This window comes from Pelophylax lessonae (genome assembly GCF_965119305.1).
Source record: "Pelophylax lessonae genome assembly, chromosome: 5".
Lineage (NCBI taxonomy): Eukaryota > Metazoa > Chordata > Amphibia > Anura > Ranidae > Pelophylax > Pelophylax lessonae.
The window spans coordinates 242,117,587-242,143,796 of record NC_138772.1 but is presented as its reverse complement, the minus strand read 5'-3'; the positions used below and the strand labels follow the sequence as shown (position 1 = coordinate 242,143,796).

Genomic DNA, 26,210 nt, shown 5'->3' with positions numbered 1-26,210 from the left:
ACGAGGTTGCTCCTAAGCACCTTAGTCCAATCAGCCACCGCCTGAGACACCAAAACGGACGCGAAGACGGGTCTGAGCAACGAGCCCCCCACCGTATAGGAATGGCGGTCTAGAGACTCCAACCGCCGGTCCGTGGGATCCCGGAAAACCGGGGTATCCTCAGAAGGAACCAAGGTGGCCTTGTTTAACACAGCCACAGTGTGATCTACCTGTGGAGGCACACACAATCGTGATTCCGTAGCCGGTGCAAAAGGATAAAGCAATTTGAACCGACTAGGCACCAGGAATGGACGTTTTAACGTGCACCACATTTCATTAACAGTGTAATGAAACTCAGCTGGGCAGGGAAAAAGCTGCGCCAACTTGCGGGTCCTGTGCGTCCCAAATGAGGACACAACGCCCGGAGGACTGGGCTCATCCTCCAAATGCAGTGTTTCCTTAACCGAAACAATTAATTCATCCATGGTCGCCCGCTCTTCAGGCGACCCCGGGGAGGAGGTATCAACCCCCTCCACCTCTGCCTCCCCCTCAGACCCCAGCGGGTCCAAGGATGAGCGAGACCCTGAAAAGGGCACGCTCGCAGCAGCAGAAGCCATATCACCATCTGAATCAGAGGAGAGAGACAATCTGGGCCTCTTTTTAGCAGCACGTTCAGCCATCAGCATTTCCATGTTTGACACCAAGGTCGCTACTACAACGGCCAAATCAGGTCTCAGAGGGGCCACAGGAGAACTGGGGACCCCCACCAGAGCTGGGGGGAATTTGCGGTCCTGAGAATCCATTGCTCAAGGTGACAAAAAAACAACAGTGCAATAAAGTTTGTACTGTCCCTTTAAGATCACTGCGGAGTGCGCAGCCCACCGCTTCAGCTACAGTGACAAGGACCCCCAAACAGGAGAAGAAAAAACTGAGCCAGAAATGACAATACAGAAAGATAATGAGAGCAATAACCTGCAGAGCGTTGCCACCGATGTTCTGCTTCAGTGGAAAAGGAAGTGCTGCTAGAGTAGGCTGAACTTACAAGCTGCATGACTCAGGGAAAAAGGCTGCCCCATAGGATTGCATGGAAGGCTCCGCCAAAATGGCCGCCGGACATGCGGTCGGATTGATCGTTCGGCTACCGCAAAATGGCGTAAGAGAAACTGAATTTTTGTAAAATCTTACCTGTAAAATTCCTTTCTCCGAGTCCTCCGACAGTCGCCACCGCCTCTAAGTCATCACTGTTGGGTATTGACTTCCGCTCCGCAGGAGTAGCTAGGCATAAATACTTTGTCAAAAGAACAAAGGCATTTGCATACACACACCCATGGGGGCTGTCCCATCTGGTCAATACCCCCCTGCAGTGACCACTCCCAACTCAGTTTGGTAGCATAGCAGTAGGTAATAAGAACACAACCCCAAAAGAGGGGCAGGGGCGGCGACTGTCGGAGGACTCAGAGAAAGGAATTTTACAGGTAAGATTTTACAAAAATTCCATTTTCTCTTACGTCCTTCAACAGTCGCCGCCTCCAAGTCATCACTGTTTGGATGTCCCAAAGCAGTATAGACATGAGGGGTGGGAGACGCAACCGTAGAAAATAACCTTACATGCACAGTAATATGCATGACATGCATACAGAACAATTGCCTGTTGACATATATCCATTTTCATTTACCTTTTGCAGCACAATGTGATTGGCCTCTGCCCGTCTAATCAGGCTACAATTGGACTCCAGTTGTGACACTTGGTCCCCAGTTTTGCACATTCCATCTGTTGCATGTCCATTGGCACTACCTTGACTTTATACTTGCATTAAACCTTCCCTACAAAACTACTAGTTCCTGTGGGTGCTGTCAAAAAATCCTTGTTTTTATCCGATGGCAAAACAATTCACTGATGTTCATATCTCCACCAACCATGTAAGTTCACCATGCATTATTTCTAATTGTCTTATATGACACAATGACTATATGTATGTACACAAAATATGATATATTTATATTTCTCTGCTGTATTTTGTAAACTGTCAGCTGTCTGTTATGACACATCTGCTTTTTCCAATACTTGTAGAAATAACTATTTCCAGTACAATCCCTGAAGAAGAGGTCTCCACCTCGAAACGTTGGATCATACATGGAATAGTCGGTTGAGTGTATATGCACACCTTTTTATAAAACACCAGTTTTGCCAAATTTTAATTGTATTCTTGAACGTATTTTGTATGTGTTTTTTCTATATTTATTTTCATGATTATTAATAAAACCTTTATTATATTCAAATAATTATACTCTTAATATAACTTTTTTTGAGTGACCTATAAAGTCCCACCCCTAGAGGATTTTCCACAAACATTACATGCACAGTAAGAGAACCTTCTGGGCAACAGAAAACAATGCTCAACAGGAGCAACAGCCCAGGAAAGCAAATACCAACAGCCAGGGACCCATAAAACAACAAGGGTCCTTCATGGCACTGCCGCACTGAGAACCTTGAGGCCAAAGGAGGCATCAGCTGATGCCAGAACATCTACTTTGTAGAATTTGGAAAAAGTGTGCACCGACGACCAGGTCGCAGCCTTGCACACCTGGGCCACCGAGGCCCGAAGCCGATAGGCCCAGGACACACTCACAGATCCGGTAGAGTGTGCCTTAACAGGGAAGGGTGGAACCCGTTCCTTCAAGGCGTAAGCCTGTTCAATAGTCTGTCTGATCCATTTGGCAATAGTCGCTGCAGATGCAGCCATGCCCTTCCGAGGTGAGTTGGGAGTGGTCACTACAGGGGGGTATTGACCAGATGGGACAGCCCCCATGGGTGTGGTCTTTATGCCTAGCTACTCCTGCGGAGCGGAAGTCAATACCAAACAGTAAAGACTTAGAGGCAGCGGCGACTGTCGGAGGATGTAAGAGAAATCACTACTTGCAACAGCAAGTCATGTACCGCCCCTCGCAAGTCCCTTAACCGGACTGGGGATAATTAAAGATTGGACGGGAAAAACCTGTCTGACGGACGAGACCGGAATTCGATCTTGTATCCTAATCGGATTAGTTTGTGAACCCATTCCTCCTGAATCAAGGAGGTCCAGGTTTCCTGAAAGAATCAAAGACATCCCCCCACCCCAGACTCGTGTGAGGGCGCCCCTTCATGCAGCCGAGGACTTGTCTGCCGGTTCAGATTGGCCAGACTTAGATTTTCCCGATCATGGCTTCTTGAACCCTCAGAAGACCTAAACGGTTTACCTTTATCTTGCGACCCAGAGGCACAAAAAAGACGTTTGTGAACAGTAAAGAAATACCCCGCCTAGTACGCGGCGCCTTGCCTTTAGAGGATTGGGGAAGATGAGGGCTCTTACCCCACGAGATACCTTTGATAAACTCGTCCAGGGAGGATCCAAACAGCCTCTCCCCTGTAAAAGGAAGATCAGTCACAGCCTTCTTAGAAGCCTTGCCAGCCGATCAGCATTTTAGCCATACCATGCGCCTAATAGCAAATCCCACTGCTGACATCCTGTCCAACAACAAAGCTGAGTCCAGGGATGCATCACACATGAACACCAGGGCTTGGGTCAACTGGTCTATTAGTTCCAGTACCGCAGGGGGAAGCCGTGCCATTTCTGTCAGGTAAATTGAACAAACCATGTTTTGTGTGAACCTAAAATATATCTAGAGTTATGCTTTAAGCTTACTTGTTACTAATGAAATGTGCTTACCCAAGGAAAACATCTGTTAATGGAAAAAGATGGTCTGTTTATTTCAAAAGAATACAGTTGCAGCATGGTGAAAACCAACGGCTTACTTCCCTGTTTGATCAACGAATAGACATTTGTTGTTAGAACTGGTTTGGACCGACGAAAATGCCCGCCAGTTCTATTATTTAGCAATAATATATGTTGCCACCCAGTTAACCCTCAATTCACCATAAGAAAATGGACTCAGATTGGACCAGTTACATGGTCACACCTAGGTTACAGCCCAGAATACACCCATGTCTCATGCATATTCATTACTATAAAAAGCTTAAGCCTGTGGGGGTCGAGAGGACTACATACAGGCAGACTGAACCTTTAGCATACACCTGCTTGCATTTGTGTATTCCTCCATGTGCACATGAAATAAAGCGAACTTACTTGTTTTCCTACAAACACCGGTTTCCCAGCCTGGAATTCTTCCAACATTTCATGGTCCTTCTTGAGCCGGAAAACTACTACTGGATGATGAATGGTACCCCTCCCTCCGACTGCATCAAAGATCTGAAGCAAAACGCTGATGATCGCCACAGAAAAGCCGTCTGGTCTTCAAGTTGACTGTAAACAGAGGCCAGTTGTTCCAGGTGGGGTCCTGTCGTCCAGAGTTGGTTTCACGGAACAACAAGTGGTTCGGTGAGTAACAAATTTATCTTTCTCATAGAAATAGTGTAGTCAGAAATATACACTGTTTGAACTTTTAGTATACGGGTAGTTACTGAAAGGTATATTTTGTGACTAACTATTATACCTGTATAGTAGAATTTATAGGTTGTTGTGACCAATTTCTATATACAAACCTGAACCTTACCGTGTGCACGTAAAAGATATAAGAAGTAGCTATGGGAAAGATAAATTCTTATTACAGAAAGGATCCTGAAGGTACTGATGATGAAACATACATGTTGAATATTGATAAAACTGACACATTTTAAATTATGGAAGAAAGAATATAACTTTGACGGACGCTTAGACAAAAATAAGTGTAGGAAGCAGGATTGGATACGAATGATGTTATGAATTCACTTTTTATCCAAACCTTTATAACAAATCTGAAAGCAATACAGTTATGTTAGTCTTTTATTAAGAGAGAGCACAGTAAATATTTTAGTCCCTGCTGAGAAAGTGTTGTTTGTTGAATCCATTTTGTTGTTGCTGTAGTAAATGTGACAATGTCATCTGAATTCAGACAGAGAGGTAGCGTGTGTATGGTATATATGTTTATATATGTGTGGATTACGTGTATGCAAGCATGGCTGCTTTGAAACATAAGCTACTTATAAGTGAGAATAAATGAGAGCGTAATATTAGGAGAGATAAGTAATCAAAGTTCTGTAAACTAGTACTGTGTGTGAGAAAGAAGTTTTTGTTAGAAAGCCTTTGTATGCTTAAAAAAAAAACAAAAAAAAAAAATCATTTCTGACAGAGAAGCCTGTTTGTTCCTCTATAGATTCCCCCCCCCCCTTGGAATGGGAGGGAGGAAGTGAGAGATGCAGACAGACTACAGGAGAGTTTTGAACATAAGCAATGAGTAATATACTGTAATATGTGATGTTCAAATTTAGGTGATGTAAAAAAAAAAAAAAAAAAAAAGGAAGTTTTTTTTATTTTAAATATATTTGCAGATATAAAATCCTAGTTGAAATGGTTGGATGTTTATTTTGTAGCCTTAATATTAATTGGACACAAAGAGAAAATAATTGAGCAGCCATTAATATTTTCATTATTTTAAGAATCTTTAGTTTTCCATTCCAGCCCACTGGGCATGGGAAGGAAGACAGCTCCACCCACTGATAAAAACTGTGTGTTCTTTCCACATGGCAGGTATTTGAATAAGATAGCTGAATAGGACAAGTTCTGTATAACATGTTAAATGTACGACCAAGCTAAGAGTAACAGTATATGAACACACTATAAATGTTATTGTGAATGTATTTCAACCATGGTGAATTATTGACAACTTTTGATGGACCTCCTTTAATCAAAATCCACGTGGTGATAATCAAATTACCTAATTATTATGAGCTCATTTATTATGGGTAGAAAAAAGTGCAGTCTCATTAAACAACATGGCCATAGGTTTTGTGATTAATATGTTTATTGCTAACTATTTGATTATTTCTAGGTGAGAAATGTAAATGTATTTCTATTGATATTGAGAAGGCCTTTGACTCAGTCGACTGGTCGTATATGCATAAGGTCCTGGAGCTGATGGGTTTCGGCCCTACGTTCAGGCTGTGGCTTAAACTACTGTATTCTTCTCCTCGTACGGCCATTCGACTGGGTCTGGCCACATCTGAGTACTTTGGGGTGGGGAGGGGTGCCCGGCAGGGTTGCCCCCTCTCCCCCTTTCTGTTTGCTCTTACAATTGAACCGGTTGCCACTGCTCTCAGAACATCTGGAGCCTTTGACACCATTCGCGTGGGATCCATTAAAGAATGTGTAGCACTTTATGCAGACGATATGCTGCTTTTCCTTAGAGACTCTGGTCCCTCCTTGCGGGCGGTTTTGCACATTTTGGACACCTTTGGTACCTACTCGGGGCTCCAGGTGAACTGGGGGAAGTCTTCCATCCTTTCTCTCGCCGGGGCCCCGATGCCGGTCTCCTCTACTGATCCTCCTTTGTGTTGGGTGGAGTCCTTCACTTACCTGGGGGTGCGGGTTACGCGGTGCCCGGGGGACTATTCTACCCTGAATCTCCTCCCACTTGTGCCTAGACTACAACAGCTGGTGCAGGTGTGGAAGAGGCTCCAGCTCTCATTGCTTGGCCGTATTGCCTTGCTGAAGATGAAGTTTCTACCGGTGGTGCTTTATTTTCTGCGGCACTCCCCCACTTGGGTCCCTAGGGTTTTTTCCCGCAAATTGGATGGCATCATTGGTTCCTTTTTGTGGTCGCCGGGGGCCCCTAGGATAGGTCTGAAGGCCCTCCAGGAGCCTAAGGATAGCGGTGGGCTCGCCCTCCCCGATTGGCATAAATATTACCTGGCAGGGCAGATGGTTTTTGCGAGGCGCTGGTTGCGGGCGGACGCAGACTCGGCTACGGTTCTGGAGGCTGCTCACTTGGGATCCTATGAGAGTATGCGCCTGGCACTGTTCAGAGGTGTGGGCACCGACCTGCCGCTGACAGCTTCTATGAGGGCAACGATTAAGGCGTGGGGTCAGACGGTAAAGCTGGCGTGTCCCAGTTACCTTGGGTTTTTTCCATCTGCCCCCCTGTGGATGAATCCCAGACTTCCTCATTTCTACCAAATTCTGGACCCTGGGGTGTGGGCTGCTGTGGGGATCAAGACATTGGGGGACATTACCACTGAGGGTGACTTGGTTACTTTTGATACCCTACGCTCTCGTCACGACCTGCCCACGACTTATTTTTTTCGCTACCTACAGCTACGGCACGCTTTTCAGAGTCAGTTTGCTGATCTTAAGATTGAGCCGGTGCCGACCCGCCTGTAACAGGGTTATGCTTGGGTTGTTGTGCCGTCCCGCCTGTAACAGGGACTGGTATTTGTTGTTGTCTGTATTTTTCTTGTTGCAATACTCAATAAAAATAATTAAAAAAAAAAAGAAATGTAAATGTAACCCACTATGACCTTTCATTTTGTTTAAGTTTCCAGATAGTACTCAACAGTATCAATCCACCTGTCCGATATGGTTTGATGTCCAAAATCTAAAGAAGATTACAGCAACCATTGACAACTTGCATCATCTTTGTTTATATAAATGCAATGATAATTTTTGTTACAACTGGTTATATACAGAGCAGCTAAATAATTTTTATGGTATTTAAGTTTTTCTTCTGATTTTATATTTTTCTCTATTGTCCTTTCCTGTGCGAGTGTTTTGTTTAATTATGGCAGCATCAACTTTTGTATATTCTGTCATAATCATTACAGTGGCCTCTAAGGCAGTAGCACTTTTGGAGTGCGCAAACGTTTTGGAAAACAGAGTTCACACAATTCACAGGATGTGCACAGTACAGAAACACAAAGGGTTACACTAAGAGTTAGAGATTTAAACTTGGGTTTTACACATAACTGATATCTGCTTTCAAGTACATTTTTCTTTATGAATTGCAGTTTGAATCTAAGCAATTTGTGTAATTTATTATGGAAAAGGTCATTTCTAGCCTACTTAATATTGTTGGTTTCTATTAGAGATAATTTTGATTATTGCAATGGTTGCAAATTTTAAAGCAAGTCCTTCAAAATAGGGTACTGTAAATCTTGAGATATATATATATATATATATATATATATATAGTAATATCTGACACTTAGCAATCTTTTAACCACGTTTGATACACTTGATTACATTTTCTTGATGAATGATTATGAAATTAGATAGGTTCCCACATATGGGTTTCTTCATCTCTCTTTGATTGCCTGGGTTTAGGTCAGGCATGCAGAGTATGGTGACACATATATGTATAGGTAATATGTACACAGAAGCTGGGGTAAATATAGATAAAATCCAATTATTTTACAGAGTGTATTTAGAGTGTGGGAGGAGACCGTAAAATATAGAGGAAATGCACACATTAAGTAGTTTGAAGTTGGGCCTTTGGTTGGACATTGTTTAGTTTAGATACAAAATTATGTAGAAGTCCAGTTGGGAGATGGGTGGTGGTGTTTTTGTGCCAATGTATTACCCTGAATGGGAAAGCTGAGTTTTTCTTTTAGGGAAAAGGAAAGTAGGTATCTATACTTTAGATTAGATATATTGCAGATCCCCCATTTTTTCATTTAAGGTAAACTGGGTGGGGAATAGAACCGATGTGTAACGCTCCTGCGTTTTTGTAGTAGGCTGGATTTGCAGCTGCAGAATCTCCACTCAGTAGTCATGTAGAGATGTGTTGAATAACCAGATCCAACTCTCCAGACTCATCACTATGGGCTTGTCAGCTTCAGCATACAGATATACACACTCAATAAGATGTTCCTGGAGTGATAGGATGTATATAACAGTATGAAGATGATGTGCTGAAGGGACAGGTGTGAACAGTGACAGAGATGGCAAGCACTTGATAGGAATGTTCAGGAGAGTATTAGATGGTATTAGGTAGAATGCAGATAGGTTAGTAATCGAGTATGGTAGCAGGTGGTAAGGACAGCAGATGACAAATACAGGATAGACTAACCCAGTGCAAGGATAGATGGTAGTAGACTCAAGAGCTAGCAATCTATGTAACAGTGCAGATGATAGAATTAGTATGCATAGATAGTAACAGTCCTTATGTGCAGAGGTAGATAGTGTAAGTAAGGTTATGGAGGATTCCCCTGTGGGGTACTTATCACTAGTAAAGTTAGTAGTAGCAGGGTCCAGTAGTAAGGGAGTGATCCAGTAGCGAGAAACAGGGATCGGTAGCGAGGTTCCGGTCTGTTTCCAAGTAAAAGGGAATAGCTGGAGGTTCCGGTAGCAAGGTAAGCTTGTAAGCATGTGGACACACGGCAGGTTGAACGAACGATGTGAGAGAGAACGCCGGCGGTTGAAATAGCCGCTCTGCGGCGCTCGGCGATGACGTCATCCGTTTTAAAGGTGTATGCTTACCACCTAATTACAAAGGTGGGACGCATATTTGAAAGAAAAGTGGAAAATAAGGGTACCAGAGGTACCAGAATCTTACACGATGAAAAGTATTAAATATTTATTTATTTAGATCAGATTAGAAATGACACACGACTAAAGGTGGGTTTTCTGAAATCCCTCATTATTATGAGATAATCCTGAAACACAGACAGGAGGTTGCAATTTTGCGGGAATTGGCCCAGATTCTGGACCAATCTTGCCTACGCAGTTTGTTCTGGCATGTGGCTCTTTTGAGCCATGGGGTAAACCATGTCTCAACAGGAGGGATGGTATCTCTAGTGGAGAAGACATTTACTGTGTTTGGATTCTCAAATTACTCAAACAAAACATTTTTTTGTGCACAGTGTGCGCTTGGATACATATTACACAGTGTAAGAAAGCTTTAGGCCTGACAGAAAGCAGAAACACAGATCCTGACTTTACAGAAACAGCAGAGAATCCCCAAAAATCACTAGAGTAGAGAAACAAACCTATGTGAGTGAGTGTTGTGAATGGGGGCACATCTTTTTCTAAATAAAGGGAGTCACATCCTGGAAGGAGAGACCACCTCCCACCTACAAGAGGTGAAATTAACACTGTGAACTCAACACATAGGAATAGGTAGATAGGAGGTGACCATGATTTCTCTGCTGTCCCTGGGGTACCACAAAACCCCACAAGGAAGGTTTCTGATTATTACTTGTACCTTATTTACATATGTGGGAAGGATAAGGCATGTGGTGACTGGGAGGATGTATGGTGGACAACAGACCCCCCACAAGTGGGAGACCAGTTCAGCTAGGATTCCTCCAGATAACATATCAAAGGATCTTTTTAGCAAAGGAAAGTCAAGCAAACATTATCTTCACAATAAAAAACCCAGAGGTCAAAGACAGTGGGGATTATAAGTTGGGAATAACTGTGTCAGGGGAGGATCCATTGGCTGAAATCAAACTTCAGGTAAACCCTTCCCGAAATGCCCCTGACAGCATTACAGGTGGCCCACTGCCTAAGGTTGGGAATGAGCAGGACAGTGAGGTAGTTGGGGTAGCGATACACCTAGAAGATAGATGAGCGTAGAGATTGGCTACTCTGACAAAAAAGAATGGCTGGAGTGGATGAAGTTTACTGCTAAAAATTCTAACGTGACTGATTGTGTTGTATGTTCAAGTGGTAGGCCTCGGTTGGCAATGGTTCCTGTACCACACACTTTTAACCGGACATGTATTTTACTAATAATGCAAAGTAAAGCTGATAATGTTACATGTAATACAAAAATCAAAAAGTTTCCTGTGACTAGAATGAAAACCAAGCCAGTAGGAGTGACAGTCTATAAGGGAAATGACACCTGCTTTAACAATACCCTTAGACCGGTTTCACAAGAATTAAGGTACTGTACAACCACATACCAGGTCGGGAGAATTAGTAGCTTCCCGGACACATTGTTTACCAATCAAACGCAAGCTTTGGCAGACACCTGGTGGCTATGCGGAAATAGTAAGCTCAGGTCCATGTTAGGACCGAATTGGGGCAGGACATGTTCGCTAGTAAAGGTGGTGCAGCCATTCCTCATTCTCCCCGCTAGAGTGGGGGGGGGGTGTTCCTATATGGGATAGGACACTAAGAAATTAACCAAGTTGACTAAACGAGATACCCCAGGAGGAAGTTTTGATAGGTCCGTTTACATAGATGCTATAGTGGTCCTAAGGGGTGTCCCAGATAAATGTACATCAAGAAGTCAAATAGCAGCTGGCTTTGGATTGATCTTCCTGTTTATATCTGTAAATAAGAATACTGATTGGATAAACTATATATATATATATATTACAATCAACAGCGCTTTGTTAACTATACAAGAGATGCAGTCAAGGGCCTTGTCGAGCAGCTTGATGCGACCTCACAGCCAGCCTGGAAGAACAGGATCTCTCGGGATATGCTCTTGGCTGAACGAGGAGGGGTTTGTGTGATGTTCGGTACCACCTGCTGTACCTACATCCCCAACAACACTGCACCGGATGGCAGCGTCTCCTGCGCATTGAAGGGCTTGGAGATGCTATCTCTGGAATTGGCAGAAAATAACGGGATCGAGGACCCCTTCACCGGATGGATGGAACAATGGTTTGGAAAATGGGGCAAGTATTTTACTACCCTAGCCACTGTGGTTGCAGTAGTGCTGTCAGTATTATTATGCTTAGGCTGCTGTCTGGTACCATGTATGAAGGGACTCATCTCAAGGATAGCGGACAAAGCTGCTAGCAATGTAATGTATACAGTTCTTGCCACCAATGAACTTGATCCACCTTTGGATGAGGTAACGACAGTGTAAAAATGTACATATATGCTTATAAAAAAAAATTAGTAGGCCAACTGTTTTAATGATAATGCCTGTTGAAACAGGGTAATCCTGAGACATGTATTTGAGCCAAGCCTATATATTGTAGGTTCAACAGGAGGGAAATGTCAGGTAAATTGAATAAATTATGTTTTGTGTGAACTATATCTAGGAGTTATGCTTTAAGCTTGTTACTAATGAAATGTGCTTACCCGAGGAAAACATCTGTTAATGGAGAAAGATGGTCCACTTATATAAAAAGAATACAGTTGCAGCATGGTGAAAACCAATGGCTTACTTCCCTGTTTGATCAACGAATAGACATTTGTGGTTAGAACTGGTTTGGACCGACTAAAATGCCCGCCAGTTCTATTATTTAGCAATAATAGATGCTGCCACCCATTTCACCCTCAATTCACCATAAGAAGAAAATAGACTCTGATTGGACCAGTTACATGGTCACACCTAGGTTACAGCCCAGAATACACCTATGTCTCATGCATATTCATTACTATAAAAAACTTAAGCCTGTGGGGGTCGAGAGGACTACCTACAGGTCGACTGAACCTTTAGCATACACCTGCTTGCATTTGTGTATTCCTCCATGTGCACATGAAATAATGGAATTTTTGTAAAATCTTACCATAAAATTCCTTTCTCTGAGTCATCTGACAGTCGCCGCCCCTCATATAATCTTCACCAATGGGTATTGACCTCTTATCCACAGGAGTAAGCTAGGCAGAAGATTTTGTTAAAAACACTAAACTTTGCATAGACACACCTACAGGGGGCTGTCCCTCTGGTCCAATACCCCCGGCTAGCCTCATTCCCAATTCAGTTTGGTAGCAAGCAGTAGATAGTCCATGAACCCCAACAGAGGGGCGGGGGCAGCGACTGTCGGAGGACTCAGAGAAAGGAATTTTACAGTAAGATTTTACAAAAATTCTGTTTTCTCTTACGTCCTCTGACAGTCACCGCCCCTCTTATAGTCTTCACCAATGGGATGTCCCAAAGCAGTGTAGACATGAGGGGTGGGAAACGCAACCGTCTCAAGGTAACGAAGCCCCCAAGGTCAGATAAACGAACCTTATCTGAACCAGAAAGGTAAGCCACTGGGTAACAGGAGAGCTCAACAGTAGCGAACAAACCCAGGAAGGTAAAATAACCAAGGGGGAAAAAAACCCCACAGGAGGGGACAGGCTAAAAATGCCATGTCTCCCCCAAAGTACTGCCGCACTCAGAACTTTCGCGGCCAAAGGAGGCATCTGCCGATGCCGAAAACATCAAGTTAGTAAACTCTGTAAAGGTGTGCAGGGACGACCAGGGCGCCGCATTGCACATCCGGGACACCAACGCCTGATGGCGAAAGGCCCAAAACGCACCCTTCGCTCAGAAGAGTGCGCTGTGACAGGGAAGGGCGGAACCCGATCCCTAGGCGAATAAGCCTGTACAATCGTCCATCTGAACCAGACACGAACGGTTTCCGCAGACGCAGCCATACCCTTCCGAGGCCCTCAGGAAAGACAAAAAAAAGAGAATCCGACCTTCTGAAGGATTCAGTAGACAAGTAACCCTGATCGCCCTGACAACATCCAAGGAATGTAAAGCAAAACTCCGTAGGATGCGTAGGATTCGCACACAGCGAAACAATGTCCTCATGGAGATGGACATCAGACACCACCTTCGGAAGGAAGGACTGATGTGGTCGCAAGACCACCTCATCCTTATGAACCACCAGGTAGGGGGAGCGGCAAGATAAGACCGCAAAATCCGACACACTGCAAGCAGATGTGATCGCCATCTGAAAGGCAACTTTCCGTGACAGTGCAAGCAGAGGAATCTCCCGGATGTTCTCAAAGGGAGGACGTTGCAAAACGACAGAACCAAATTCAAGTCCCAAGGGTTAAGAGCGCCCACCGAGGGGGCCAAATGACGCACCCCTTGAAAAAATGTGCGGATCAAGGAATTTGACTGGAAAGAATGGCCAGCGCAGATAACTGACCCTCAACAGACGTAGATCCACACCGGATTGCAGGAAGGCTAACACCCTTGCCACCGAAAAGTAGCGAGGATGGAAACCCTGCGATTCCCACCAGGTGAAGCAAGCCTTCCAGGTACGATAAGAAAAACTTACCGGACGAGGCCTCCCTAGCTCCAAGCAAGGCAGGAGTGACCTCCGACGAGAGACCCCAATCTCTCAAGATCTGGCTGTTAACATTCACGCCGTCAAGGCCAGCGACTGTAAAGCAGGATGGAAGAACAGCCCCTGAGACAGCAGATTGTCTCCTAAGGGGAGCCGCCAGGGAGGCTCGACGACCAATTGCATCAAGACCAGCGCGGCCAGTCCGGGCACCCAGGACCACCAACCTGGGTTCCGAGACCAACCTGTGAAGGAACCGTGGACAACAACTGGATCGTGAGGAAGGCCGATACTGATTCCAAGGCACCACCAGCGCGTCCGAGGCGGCTGCCAGTGGATCGCGTGTACTTGCCACGAGTCTTCCCATCTTGTTGTTTAGAGGAGGCGCGCCATCGCGCACACAGCATCTGAAACACCTCCGGGTATAGGGGCCATTCCCCCTGGTCTGGGGTCTGGCGACTCAGTTGGCCTGCCAGTGTTCCATACCCGGAATGTCAACTGCCGAAAGCACAACAGAGACCTGCGTCTCGGCCCAAGGCAAAATCTCGGCCACTTCCTCGGCCGCCCAGGCACTCTTGGTGCCCCTTTGATGATTGATGTACGCCACTGCAGTGGTGTTGTCCGCCTGCACCCGCACAGGGTGGCCCTAAAGACGATCCCACCAATGGAGCAAACTGAGTCTGATCGTTCTCAGTTCCAAGGCATGTATCGGTAGGGAGGATTCCTCCTCCAACCAAGTGCCCTGGGCACACAATTTGCCCAGAATGCCACCCCAGCGGGACAGGCTGGCATCTGTGGTGAGCACCGTCCATAACAACGGCTGGAAGGATTTCCCTTCCGTCAGAGCCGGAGACTGGAGCCACCACAGAAGGTCCACTCTGACCCAATGACTCAAAGACATCCTCCTGTCCAAGGACTGAGGATGCCAGTCCCACCTGCTAGGATCTCCGCTTGCAGAGATTGCGTGGGAAACTGTGCAAACGGCATCGCCTCGAAGGCTGACACCATCAAGCCTAGGGACCGCATGCAGGTCCTGAGTGATGAGGATTCGTTGTCCCTGATAGACCTGACCACGTTCAGCAGAGTCCGGAGTATGTCATCCGGCAGGAAAACTCTCACATGGGTGGAGTCCAGGACCATTCCCAGATAAGGGAGACGAACAGAAGGGAACAATGTCGACTTCTGAAAGTTGATGGCCCACCCAAACTCCTGGAGCGTGGTTGACAGATTGCGCAACAGAGTCAAACTGGAACTCGACCTCAACAGGAGATCGTCCAGATATCCAAGGATTACTATCCCCTGCGCCCGCAACAGGGCCAGAACAGGAGCCAAAGGTTTGGTAAACACCCTTGGAGCCGTGGCGAGACCGAAAGGTAACGCCACGAACTGATAGCGCTCCTCCGCTATTGCGAATCGGAGGTACCTCTGACGACCGTCGAATATAAGGATGTGTAGAAAGGCATCCTTGAGGTCGATTAAAGACAGGAATTCCCCGGGCTCAGAGAGGCCACCACCAATCAGAGGGATTCCATACAGAATTTGTTTGAACCCACACAAAGCGGTTTAGAACCTTTAGGTCCAGAATCGGACGCACCTTGCCCTCATTTCAGGGCACCGTGAACAGATTCGAGTTAAAACCCCTGAAAAAACCTGTCCCGATGTGACACCGGGACGATCACCCCCTGGGCGCGGAGATCCTAAACCACCCGTTGAAGATCGTGAAAACGATCTGGGGTCACTGAAGATTTGAGGGAAAGAATCTGTCTGCTGGGCGCGATTGAAATTCGATCTTGTACCCCGACCGAATGAGTTCCTGAACCCATCTGTCCTGAATGACGGACGGGGCTGCCGTGTCAGGGTGGGCGGCTATAGACTTGCCCGCAGAAGGCTTCTTCTGGCCACCAGAAGCCTGGAAGTATTCGCCCTTGTCATGTGTCTTAAAGGCACGAAAGGACCCCTGGTTAGGATTAAAGGAAGGGCCCCGCTTGCTGCGGAAAAAACTTACCCTTGGACACATAGGGCAGCAGAGTGCTTTCACCCCCAGTGATCCCCTTCACCAACTCGTCCAGGGAGTCCCCAAAAAGGCGATTCCCTGCATAAGGGATGTCAGACACCGCCTTTCTGAAAGTCTGGTCGGCCGACCAGCTCTACAGCCACACAAGGCGACGGATTATCACTGCGATGGCAGAGAAGCGTAAGGCTAAAGGGGCCCCATCCAAGGCCGCATCACACAGGCATAAAAACCGCTTGAACAATTTTGGTCCACCATCTCCAAGTAGCAGGAGGGGCGGAATCAGCCACTAGGGTGCGTCTGAGCACCTTAGTCCACTCCACCACAGCATGAGAGACCATTACTGAGGCGAACACGGGCTTCAGCAAGGAACCTGCCACCACATAAAAGTGGCGGGCAAGAGATTTCACCCGTCTATCCACCGGGTCTCTAAGCACCGGATAAGCCTCCATGGGTATCAAGAGTGGCCTTGTGTAATCTGGATACCGTGTGGTCCACCTTAGGGGCCACAATCCAGTGCGAATCCGTTGGAGACGCAAAGGGACAACGGTACGGAAACTGCTTAGGTACCACAAAGGTGTGCTTTAAATTGCGCCATTGTTCGTTCACCGTTTCGTGAAACTCAGCGGGACAGGGAAAAGTCGCTGTCTGGGTTCTGCGGGTCCCAAAAGATGACCGCTTACCCGGCGGATGGGGCTCATCCTCTAAGTGTAATGTATCCTGAACAGCACTAATAAGTGCAGACATAGCAGCTCTTTCTTTGGTCGACCCAGTGGGGGAAACATCCCCCTCGTCGCCCTCCTCCACCTCCCCTTCTGAATGAAAGGACTGAGACCCTTCAGTCCGTGGCAACCACATCTAGCTCAGAATCAGAAGACAGACAGCCTGGGCCGTATTCTAGCGGTCCGCTCAGACATAAATAGATCCACTCAGAGCAAGTGCACAGCAAGGAAGCCCATGGCAGAGGATTCAGGCGTACCTGAACCCTCCACCAGCGCTGGGGGGAACATGCTGCTCTGGGACTCCAAAAAACCTACTTAAAAAATTTTTGGCGCTGGCCCTTTAAATCAGGCGAGGCAAGGCATGACCCAGAAAAAACCAGCGTAGAAAGCCCCCCAGAAGTGTAGCTGTACTATACCAGCTCCCAGCTTGATCCGACTGCAGAAAGGAAGTGAAGTCACGCCGCTAGAGGCCCAACAGCGGCCTGAGCTAACCAAAAATGGCCGCCAATAGAAAGTAATGGGGAGGCTTCGGGAAAATGGCCGCCGAGCCCTGTTAATAAAACTCACAGTGCCACATGCAAGATGGTGCCCGAAGGGCGCGAATTACGTTTAGAAAATGGCTGCTGACTGCCCTTCACTGAAGCCAGAGCTGACTGCCCATCCAAAATGGCGGCCCCGCGAATCCTACCTCCCGGCGGCCCCCATTAACTAAGTCTGTACCCCAAAGTGACACAGACACTCCCAAGGGGCTCAGGGACCCCCACACACCCCCCACAGCGCGGTATAACCGCAGATAGTGCCCCAGCAGGGACCGTGAGGGAGACACAGGGACCACACGGACAGACATGAGGGGGATCACACAGACTCTACATCCCCAGGAGAGAAGGCCCCACACATACACCCCCCCCCAGCATACAATGTCACAGACAGAGGGGGTAGCATGGTACTCACCGATCCATGCGATTTTGTGGGTGCCACTCTGCGACGGGAAGCCTCCCACCCCGGGTGGTGGGGGTGCCGTCAGCCAAAACAGGATGTTTGCCACACGCGGCGTATCCTAGTGAAGTGGCCACTTCGCGGGCTTTGTCCCTGAGGACAGGGACAGGTCGTTTGCAAGGCCTGGGGGTACGCATAGCCTGCTAAACGCTCGATGGCGGGCTGGGATTCCGTAAGGCTCTAGTACAATCAGTCCGAATCCCAGCTCCGCAAACGCTGTAGTCTTCCGAAGTCTGACTAAGTGCAGGAACAAATAAAAAGCTATCAGTGTAAAGAGAAAAAACACTTAGCAGAAAATAAAATTAAAATGAAAAACATAAGAAAGGGCTGAGACTGTAGCCCCAGCACAGGGAAGCCTGCCTACTCCTATCTAGGCAAAAGACAAACTGAATTGGGAATGAGGCTAGCTGGGGGTATTGGACCAGAGGGACAGCCCCCTGTAGGTGTGTCTATGCAAAGTTTTGTGTTTTTAACAAAATCTTCTGCCTAGCTTACTCCTGTGGATATGTAAAGAAATCAGGTGCGCTGCCCTAGTGCATATGTGCAACATACAATATGATGCAAACAAATAAACCAAAAATGCAATAATAATGCAAAAAATGAAAACGTATGCAATTCGTGTAAAACAAAAAATGTCCAGAAGGTGACTAGTGATACACCAATGTGCAATAAACGTCCATGTTATAAGTCCATAAATAAAGTGCAAAAAATGGTGACATAAACTTCCAGCTTGGGGAAAGGTGAACTGTGATTGGAAGGTGCAAAGTCCCACCACCAGCTTGGCCTCTTACCAGAAGTTAAACGTTAAGGGCATATATGAATATGACCGCTCCAAAGGTCATACAGCCAGGTAGAAAAGTTCCCAGAAATACAGAAGGCACTCTGACACACTCGTGCTCCCTAGACGCTTACCGGACAAAAGCCAAACAAGAAGCCTGGTTCTATGGTGATGAGTGGTCCTGCCAGGGGTTACTGGACTCTAGGATGGCTGATGTAGTTGCTTGTGTCCAAGAGGAACAGACCCAGTCAGAAAGCCTGACGAAAAAAGATCCTGCCAAAGGTGACTAGACTGATTGGCTGCTGTAACTCCTTAGTCTGGTTGACCTCAATAATATCTCCCCTATTATTGCACATGGCGGGACAAGGATACCACCCGTCTATCCACGGGATCCGGAAAGTTTGGAGACTCTTCCACCGGTACCAGAGTCACTTTTAAACAAGCTGGCCACCGGAGAATCCACTACAGGCCACCTATTGGACACCGCCTCCGCAAAAGGATAACTATGTGCAAAACGCTTAGGCACCATTGTTCATCCACAATAGTATGAAACAATTCTGGATAAGGGAATACCTTGCCTGATCTACGGGATTTGCGGGAGCCAAAAGACACCTGCGTATCTGACACTGTAGGTTCATCAGCCAATTTTAGGGTTTCCCGCACAGAAACCATCAGGGCTACCACCCATGCGCGTTCCCGTATGATGGCTGATGAGGACAGGTCCTCTTCACCGTAAGGATGTGAAGACGCTGGCCCCTCAAGGTGGTCTGCATTTGTGGTTGGCAGCACCAGAAATGACAAAATTCGCTTTTGACATCAGGTTTTGCAAAAAAAAATACAATTTCTGGCTGCGACAGCATCAGGGGTTCCCGCTGTGGCTTCTAGGGGGTCTGCAGGTTAATTTTTATCCTGGGACTCCATTGCTCAAATAAAAATTCTTTTGTTGCGTTATGTCCCTTTAAGACCACGAAAAACGCAGTCCCACCACTATTACTGCAGATTAACAATCCCTGATTATGTAAAAATAGCAGAGCAGAAGAGGAAAAAACCCAGGAACGTTACCAAACCACAGAGAAGCATCCAGCCTGATCAATGTAAAAAACTTAACAACACTGTCTGCACAGGAAGAGGAAGAAGCTCTGCCTCTATCATAAGCCATGCCGCATATGCCTGTCCACAGACCTCAAGAAAATGGCCGCTCACACATTCTCAATAGGGGAGTATAGAAAATGGCTGCCCATGCAAACTAATGGGAACACAGAGATCATGAACCACGGCAAAAAGGCGGCCCCCATGGCGCGCCATGCGGTCTCCAGAACCCCCAAAAAGGGGTCCTAGAACAATAGGCATCTAAAGGTCCCTAGCCAGGGACCCACCCAGGACAATCCACCCCCCCTCAAATAAGTGCCATAATGGCCACATTATTACCGCCCCCAAGGTAAAACCTGCTAGGGTTAAGGGAATGCCAATGGGTACACTAGATTAGTACTTCTGGGTGCCAGGGAACCGAGGGAGCCCCTAAAATCTAACCATTCCAGGGAGGGGCTCACGCCCACCCTGCGACCGCCAAAGGGTGTTTGGGGGGACAATTTTACTCACCATACCAAGGTACCAGGTGGGCGCCAATCCAAAACAGATCACCCGGGATAGGGCTGCTGTCAGCCAAGGGGAAGCTGCGACTCAGGGCGTTCCAGGTCAATGCGTCCCAGCAAGACTGTCCACTCGCAGGCTCGTCCCTATCCATCGGGCACTGTCAGGGCGAGGCCTAGTTCTGGACTATAACTTGCTCACACTCGCTGGCCAGGCTGGGAGACCTTAAGGATCTAGATTATCCAGTGCGAAACCACAGACGGCTGTGGCTAGTAGTTCCTCTGGTTCTTGATCCTCAGGAACTAACTAGTTAAAAATAAAAAAAAAATCACAAACTATCCCTGTTACAGATAAGACCGAAGTCCCAGCAGGAAGTTAGGTCCTATTCCTAACACTAGGTAGAACAAAACTGTTGTTTGATAGCAGAGTCTGACGGGTTACGCCTGCAGGGACAGCCCCCATAGGCATGATAAAAAAAATTTCCTAAATTCCTACCTAGTGCCTATTTCTAGAAGGAGGAGCATAACCCTATGAGTCATGAAGATAAGGAGCTGCATCGGTTGATGAACGATAGAGAAATGTACGCCTTCTACGTCTGATAAAGCTTTCAAGAAGTAGATTTACTCGCCTTCAACATGGTCAGATTCACCAAGCCAGGCAGGCCCCTGTTCTTCAGCACCTGACTCTTAACAGCCAGGCCATCAAAGCCAGTGACCATAAATCAGGATGGAAGATCAGCCCTTGAGACAACAGATCGTCTCAGAGGAAGGGGATGTTGGCGACCAGTCCCACCAGATCGGCGTACCAAGACCGGCGAGGCCAAAACTGGAGCCACCAGAATGACAAGCTGGAGCGGAGGAAAAGCATAAATCAGATGGTACCGGCTCAATGGAGCCACCAGAGCGTACGTGGCTGCCAGAGGATCTCATGACCTGGCCACGAATATCGGCATCTTTCTGTTGAGCCAGGACGCCAACAGATCCAAAAGTTATACTGTTTACGGAATTTTAACATTTAGACAGTATAAAATTTTCACCCCCAGAGGGGCAGGTTTGCCTGAAGGAGGAAGCTCCTCAGAAATGTGTTGCGGGCCACCGCCGTCCTGATTTGGTCTCTTGGACGTCGCTTGACTCCTCCCCTTGTGGGCGGCGCGCTCCCACTTTATTTGTCGGGGAATCGAGTCTGGAGATCCGCCCGCTTGTGTAAACAAAGCGGGCGGATCTCCTAAGTGACAGACAGGGTCAGATTGCAGGGTTCAGAATAGCCGAACCTGCGATCTGTCCCTGTGTCACTCAGTCACCTCCCCCCACACACGTTAGTAAGCACCAGGCATATATTAACCCCTCCCTCTCCAATAAAATTAACCCCTTCCCTGCCAGTGTCATTTTTACAGTAACAGTGCATATGTATAGCACTGATTACTGTAGTAATGTCACTGGTATCCCCAAAAGTGTAAAAAATGTCAGTCAAGGGTCCGATCTGTCCGCCGCAATGTCGCAGTCCCGCAAAAAAAAAAACAAAAAAAAAAAACGCAGATCGCCGCCATTACGCATTAAAAAAACCCACCAAAAATGACAGAAATCTTTACCTTAGTAAACGCAATAACTTTTGCGCAAACCAATCAAAATACGCTTATTGTGATTTTTTTTTACCAAACATAGGTAGCAGAAAACAAATTGGCCAAAAATTTTTAAAAAAATAAGATTTTTACATTTTTTGAGGGGGGAATTTCATATAAAAAAATTTGAAAAATATTGTTATTTTTTCAAAATGTGCGCTCTTTTTTCATTTATAGCGCAAAAAGTAAAAATCACACAGGTGATCAAATACCACCAAAAGAAAGCTCTGTTTGTGGGAAAAAAGGACGTAAATTTTGTTTGGGTACAGCGTCGCACGACCGCGCAATTGTCAGTTAAAGTCGCACAGTGCCGAATCGCAAAAAGTGGCCTGAACGTAAGACAGCAAAATCCTCCGGTGGTAAAGTGGTTAAGGTCATACAGGACCACATTAGCACACATAGGAGGGAAGATAGCTGTCAGATATTCCCTCGGTGACATGTTTGTCTGAGATATCCAGTATCTAGTTCCTCTGGATGCGAACTTACATGCTGAACGATAAACTATCAGTTCAAAGAATGTAACCAATACATATTTAAAGATATGAATAGTGGTATAAAACTGTCCAAAGAGGAGGGCCCGGATATTGTCATGAACTCAGGACAGCCCATGGCCACACCGTTTTATTGGTCAGAGGCATCTGCCAACACCCCTTTGATCCCAGAGAAAAAGTGAGAGCCCTAACCAGTTAAGAGTTCTCATGGTAACATGAAAGCAGGAACATCTACCAAGTTTGAGAACCGATCACACCTGGCTCATCGATTGAACTCTGATAATACCCAGGACATTGACTGCAAGTATTCTTCCTCCTCAATTCTACCTTATTTTTCCATTGCTGAATTATGTCTATTTCTTTGAAACCCCTTTTTTCTGTAAAATATTTTATTTGCACCAACTTTGACCTTTTCATTATTATTATTATTATTACTACGGGTACTTATATAGCGCTGTCAATTTACGAAGCGCTTTACATATACATTACACATTCACATGAGTCCCTGCCCTCAAGGAGTGTACAATCTAAGGTCCCTAACTCACATTCATACATACATAGTGGGGCCAATTTTATACAGGATCCAATTAACCTACCAGCATGTCTTTGGAGTAACTGTATTTTGAAAAGGGTTAACCTTGTCCCTAAGCTCTTAATGCAAGTTAACAAAGAACCTGTCTCTTGAAGAGTGCTACTGTACAGGATATATCCTATGACCATACCTGTCTGCATTGCATACTAGCACATTATGTTAAACTTACCAGAAAACAAAGACCTCCTGCACCAAGAAGTAAGCACTGCAGGCACCCCCATTTTCACCCCTCTTGCTTCTGGGTTCGCAAACTCCGGTTCTGTGAGTTGACGAAGCCATATGCGCGTGGAAGCAGCCATTCATGGCACAGGGCTCTGAAGGAGCGGTACGAGCAGCCATTCCTTCACAGCGTATGCGCCAGTTATGTCATTGGCTGCAGGCAACGTAAATATCTTCTAAACAGTGCCCATTTAGGAGATATTTATACTACCTATACGTAAGCCTTAGTATATGATTACCTATAGGTAAAAGCAAGAGAAGGAAGTTTGCTTCCTCTTTAAAGCAACCTTTAGGGCAGGCTAAAACCTACTATACCAATCTTGTGGCTGGAGTAAGCAAGTTCAGCCACAAACACAGCATGCCTTTCAGTCTCTCTGAAACTTGTGTGCGAATAATATAGAGTTCTTCTATTGTTCTCGTAGAATTCTAAGTTCTAACATGTTACTGAGTACTGTATTAAATTGGTGCCAATGCTATTATCTAGATGTGTGTTTATGTCGTACACAAGGTTTATATACAGCACTGACTATATATTGAACAAAAGCAGACAGACAGCAGTTTTAGTGTTGTAACCTATCACTATACTGTTATTATTATTCTACAGGATTTATATAGCGCCAACAGTTTGCGCAGCGCTTTACAGTGTGGGGGAAGACAATACAGTTACAGTACAATTCAATACAGGAGGAATCAGAGGGCACTGCTCGTTAGAGCTTACAATCTAGAAGGGAGGGTCGAGTGAAACAAAAGGCAGTAACCGAGGGGGATTGGCAGATGGATAAAATGGAGGTAGAGTTGTTAGGTGTGGGTAGGATAGGCTTCACTGAAGAGGAGGGTTTTCAGAGATTGCATAAAAGCTAATAGAGTAGGAGATAATCAGACAGATTAACTGTTTTCTCCAGAAGTAACTTCTATTTTTTCATGAAAGCTATCAAGAGAATGAACATTTGTTGATGTTCAAGCAGATAAAGTTGGTTTTAGGTCTATTCGTGGCTTCCCAACAGTGCTTTCTAAATCTTCGGAAATAAAAATCGAAAAAAAAAAGTCCTAGACACGACAAGAATACTAGCATATTGGCACAATAAATGCAGTATATAAAAATGGTAGAACAACCTAAAAAGTGTTAAAAATTTTCATACCCAATTTTCTGTTTCCGAAATCACTAGAGGGCGAATTCTAGGCAAAAAAAGGAGAGAATACAATAGTTTCAAATAGTAGAATTTAGATACTGTAAAATTGACAAGTGGATTTTTACTATTCCCACTGATTTTTTAGCAGTATTTAGTAATTTATGCACTTTGTTCACTTTGGTCACTGTGCACCCATACATGTATATCCTAAGATAGTCATGTCATGATACCACTATCACTGCACTCTGCAAGTTAGGGCATTAACTAAGTATTCCTAACCCATACACTCTGACTGATTCTCATAATTTGGGTGCAACATGCTCCAGACCTGCCCTCCCTCCCAGTGACAATGGGCGGGGAATCTTCTACCCACAACAGCTGTCACACCTTGAAAATAGCGTAGCCGTGCGGGGCTCACATGGCCGCATCATTCATTCACAGTGATCTGTGAATGAGAGAATCACAAGTACTGTCAGCCATTGTGGCTGATGGCTTGTAGTCCACAATGGACTGCGAGAGCACTCTCGTAGTTCATTTTTCAAGCCCTGCAACTTGTAAACAGTCAGCCCATATTGTAGTCACGGCTGAAAGCTGCAGAGCTTGTCTGCAGGATCCTGACATGGTAAAAATACAGATATGTGCATTGATTATTTTTTCTCAAAAGGTGAACTTAGTCTTTTATGGAGTAATTTTTGGGTGCAAGGACTGCCGTTTATGTGATCAGTGTATGCAAGACTAATGGCACTTTTCCACTGCAAGTACCGGCTCGGCTCTACTCGACCCTGCTTGCTTTTCCACTACTGGTACCGCATGGTATGGTGTTGGAACGGTTCGGTACGGTACAGTATGGTTTGCTTTTCCACTAAAGTAGTACTAAAGTTAAGTGGGTGGGATAACAACGGGGTGGGTGGGATTCTCTGACCAATCAGTGGCTAACAGTGACTGCATGCAAAGGATTGTGGGATATGATAACGGGTATGGTACCTCTTGGAACTACAATCGAGGTGGTACGGTTTTTGAGAGCAGTACTTTTCGGTTCCATGCAGTGGAAAAACGCCGCTGTACCGTACCGAACCTACACCATACCCTGCGGTACCAGCAGTGGAAAAGCACAAAAGCGAGCCGAACCGTTCGGTTCCATGCAGTGGAAAAGCGCCATAAAATACATACAATAGGCTAAGAATCAATTTAATCATCTCACTTTAAACCACTCTCACTATTGGACAGGATATGGCATTGGTCACAGTTCACTACAGTTAGTTTAGCAGAATTTATTCTCTTGCTTAGTCCCAGACCTTTAGAAAAGGTAGCATGACCCTAATTTTATGTCACTTAGGGCTTGCTCCCACGCGTGTCAATACCATGTGTTACGGCTGCATTTATTCAGCATTTTAAAGCCTCATAATCACCCTTAAACACTTGCCATATATATTACAATGGCTGGCACCACACAGTGCTGTTCACACAGGTGCGGTAGTATTGTGTCGTGTTATAAATTAGGCAGCATACTGCTTTCATAAGGCATCAACGCTTGTCAGCGTCTTTATTGATTTAAATGCAGTGCTTTAAGTGGGCCGGTATGCACTGGTACTCAGTACCGCCACTTCCAAATATGGCTCTTGAGCATACCGCCACCTCTCAGTGCGCCTTAGCGTACCAGTACGCTCATTTTGGACATCTGCGCCCTCAAGTGCCCCCCCCCCCCCTCCTAGAATATTTCCCACTCCGGAGCCAGACCAGTCACCACCAGTGAGTCCCTCCTGCTCTGGAGTCCCAGCCCAGGCCGGGGGGGGGGGGGGTGCTCTGTGGGGACCCTGATGTGGAGACCCTGATGTGGGGTGGGTGTGGGGGGGGGTGTGGATGTGTAGGCTATAATAGAGTACCGACACCTCTTTTGGGCCACTTAAAGCACTGTTTAAAAGGCAATAAATGCTATAGGTGCTGTTAGCTGAAGTTAGAGAGCATTATCATTTAAATAAATGGAGGCGACTGAAAAAGGTTGATGCCTCATGAAAGGGACACGCTGCTTAATTTGTAACACAACACAACAGCTCTCGTGAACAGTACTGTTTAAAGGCATTGTAATATTCATGGCAGGTGTTAAAGGGCAGTTATAAGCCTTTAAAATTGCTAAATAACTGCCACATAAAGGCTCATAACCACCCTTCAACGCCTGCCATTAATACAATGGCACCACACAGTGTTGTTCACACAGCAGAGATACTGTTATGTCAAAAAATAAGCAGCATGTCACTTTCGTGAGGCATCAACACTTGTTATCCACCTCCATTGATTTCAACCACTATA

General features: G+C 45.9%; 1 protein-coding gene across 2 annotated transcripts in view; it reads right to left on the bottom strand.

The window, feature by feature from the left end:
• Nucleotides 1-26,210, bottom strand: part of LOC309556313 (uncharacterized protein) — a 424,886-nt gene that overhangs the window by 202,108 nt on the left and 196,568 nt on the right. The window contains exons 5-6 of one of the 2 annotated variants that reach the window (XM_082258757.1): nt 23,913-23,949; nt 23,666-23,789 (exon numbers count right to left, since the gene is read on the bottom strand). The exons of the other annotated variant lie outside the window; for it this stretch is intronic. Of the exons in view, the coding sequence (XP_082114883.1) occupies nt 23,731-23,789; nt 23,913-23,949 (96 nt within the window). The 3' untranslated portion in view covers nt 23,666-23,730. Of the gene's footprint in view, nt 1-23,665; nt 23,790-23,912; nt 23,950-26,210 lie in introns of those variants that run through there. 2 annotated transcript variants of the gene reach the window in all.